Source organism: Thamnophis elegans, chromosome Z (genome assembly GCF_009769535.1).
Source record: "Thamnophis elegans isolate rThaEle1 chromosome Z, rThaEle1.pri, whole genome shotgun sequence".
Lineage (NCBI taxonomy): Eukaryota > Metazoa > Chordata > Lepidosauria > Squamata > Colubridae > Thamnophis > Thamnophis elegans.
The window spans coordinates 112,105,121-112,108,291 of NC_045558.1; the positions used below are offsets into that span (position 1 = coordinate 112,105,121).

General features: G+C 33.8%; 1 protein-coding gene across 1 annotated transcript; it reads right to left on the reverse strand.

Annotated features, from left to right (window-relative positions):
* Positions 1-525: 525 nt before the first annotated feature.
* Positions 526-1,440, reverse strand: LOC116521503 (olfactory receptor 14A16-like). The gene has a single exon (XM_032236168.1). The coding sequence runs from the start codon at positions 1,438-1,440 to the stop codon at positions 526-528; it is 915 nt and encodes a 304-aa protein (XP_032092059.1).
* Positions 1,441-3,171: the final 1,731 nt, after the last annotated feature.

Genomic DNA, 3,171 nt, shown 5'->3' on the forward strand with positions numbered 1-3,171 from the left:
GGAAGGGAAAAAAGAGGGAGAGAGTGAAGATGAGGAAGAGGTTTTTGGTTTTCCAAAAAGCAGTGATTCTGATTAAGTTTTTTTGCTCAAAGAGGTGTTTTTTCATTTCATATTTGCCTTTTAAGAGGAGTTAATGTTATAATTCATGTTCTAATGTTATAAATTTTAATCCAACATTAAGTTCCGAGCTTCCAAGTCATTTATTTTTAATGAAAAAAATTTTTACTCAAATTTTTGTGTTAAAATGGGGGGTGCGTGTTATACGCCGGTGCGTGTTATACGCCGATAAATACGGTATACATCTTGCTTTTTCATTTCTGGTGATTCCCAAAAAGTTATGGTAGTTAGTATCAGCTTACTGATCCTGCCCACCCTGTTTCTCATTTTCCAAAAGGAGTTCTAAGGGAAAGAAAGAATGCTCTAGTGTGCATGTGTTAAAAACAGTTTGATGTAGAATTTAATGAATCAAGATTAAAACAAGATGTCAGTGAGTTCTACTTTATTGGAATTTATTAAAAGAATTCATTAAAATCTCCAAAGTTGAGAAAGGACACATTTGATATTCTTGTTTCTCATGCTATAGATGATTGGATTGAATAGAGGTGGAAGGAGGGCATAAAAAACAGTCAATCCAATATCTAAATAAGATAGAGTGTTAGCGGAAGGTCTCAGGTAGGAAATGCATCCACTTAAGAGAAACATAAACACTACCATAAGATGGGGAATACAAGTGGATAAGGCTTTTTGCCTTCCTTTTTCAGAAGGGATTCTTAACACTGTCTTGAATATCACTGCATAAGATACAACTATAAAAGTAAAACAACCTAGTCCAGCAATGATACCGGCCACAAGAATTCCAAACTCAAGTAGATTTAATCCTGAGCACGATAGTTTTACCAACTGTGGAATATCACAGAAGAATTGGTTGACCACATTTGAACAAAAATGGATGAAAAAAGTGCCAGTGGTATGCAAAATTCCATAAAGAATACCTGTAACCCACACTAGAAGAATTATTTTAGCACACTGTTTCCAATTCATCACCATCTCATAGTGCAGTGGATGGCAAATGGCAATATAGTGATCATATACCATAACTGTCAGGAGGGATAAATCAGAAGCTTCAAAGCAGAAAAAAAGAAATATCTGAGCAGCACAACCAAAGTAAAAGATTTGTTTGGTGTTCAAGAGGGAATTTATCATGGATTTGCGGACAATGATTGAAACAATAGCCATGTCCTGTAGAGCTAAATTCGTAAGAAAGAAATACATGGGGCTGTGCAGTCGATGGTCAAAAGCAACTGCAGAGATGATCAGAAGATTTGTTGTTACAGTTGCCAGATATAACACAAAGAACAAGAAGAAATGCAAAAGCTGCAGATGCCGATTATTTGAGAATCCCAGAAGCAAAAAATAAGGCACTGAAGTTTGGTTCTCCATCTTTTATTTATGACAAGGCTGGCATAACTGCAAGGAAAGAAAAGAGGGAAATTCAGTTAGATAAAATTTTGGAGGTAAAATTTTAATATGTGGTGAGAATAAAAAACATCAAGAAACATAAAACATGATTGCAATAAAAAGAGGTTCTGAAAACAGGGATGTAGGATGGGGATAGCAAAGTACTATGTTTCCCATTTTTACCCATCTGCACTTCATGACCAATCATCAACCTCACATTTTTTCTACTTACCTCTTTTCAGTTGTGTTATCAAATGTAGTGATAAAAACCATTGGGCTAGGAGAACAACAAAGTTGGTTTAGGTCTATTTTCATCAATGGAAGATTACTCTGAATAATCTGACCCATCATAATGTGTCTGCACTCCTATAGGATTGCGAAAGTGTTGGAAAATTGGAGAAATCCAATGTATGATGCTTTGTGCTTCTGGGAGAAAGTGAGTATAAATCTACACAAGAAATATAAAAATGATTTGCTATATCTCTTACTTGGAAATCTTGAGAATACACATTTCCTTTTGTATAATCTCTCTATGTTTGTTTAAAAAAAGTGATGGCAATGCTTTTATCTCATTTTCCTTGCCAGATATTAGGCTAAAATAATAGCACAAAAAGCTTTTAGACTAATACTTAAATACAAGATTATGAAACCTGTATTTAATAGCATAGTATTAAATAGAAAATGATAGAACTTAAGTTACAACATAACTGCTATTTTGATATCCACTTGGTGATAAACACACAATTATACTGTTAAATACATTTAATCAAAGGAGCTAAAATATTAACAGAATAAATTAATAAATCCCCTTGTGCAACAATCAGAAGCTAATAAAAACTCAGTTTGAAAAGGCAGTATCCCATCCAATATAAACAAAACACTTTTATAGTAGGGTTTAGATAAAAACCTATTGCACCTTTTTACTCTGATATCTCACCATTTTTAACAATGTCGAAAGCCATGTTACCATATATTCAACAATAATACTTAACTTGTTTAAAAACACAGAAATAAAAAGACATTTTACCATGCATTTCTTTTTTCATATACAGATAGATGATGAGATGACTTTGCCAATGCTAATGCAGCCATGTGGGATCAGTTCATGCATGAAGATTTGCTCCAAATTTCTGCAAATTATAACGGCTTTTTCATGATTATCATGTGGAAAAGGTGCCAATGTTAAATATATAGTTAATTCATTTTTAAAGTCTACACAGAAAGCTCTCCAAATCTGCCTTTACCACTAAGTTAATGCTGTCCCACTAATTTTCATGTAGGGAAACATCTATCTACAGTCATAAATTCTGAATGTTGATTAATTTTGTTTTATTTCCCTCAAGAGATTTTTACACCAAAATGAAACTGACTTATATGTGCTTGTTAACATAGTTGGCAAATGTAAATAAAACTGACTTCTGTGTCCTCATTAATATAATTGACTATTAAGAACACTATAGCTCCCTCCAGGATCAGTTAGCACATCACATAGAATAATAATACCTCAGATTATTAACAGAATGAGGGCTGCAGTGTAAATTCTGAAAGATGAAAAACAATCAAGTGGCAAGACCTCCCTGGTAAAGGTTTCATCATTTTTGATTCTCTTTGACCTCCAGTTTTTAAAAATCTCACCCTCTTTCCTGCATCCCACATGAAGGGGAAGAACTTGACTGTAAGGACCTGCCTCGACTATCTTCTCAGGAAAGCATG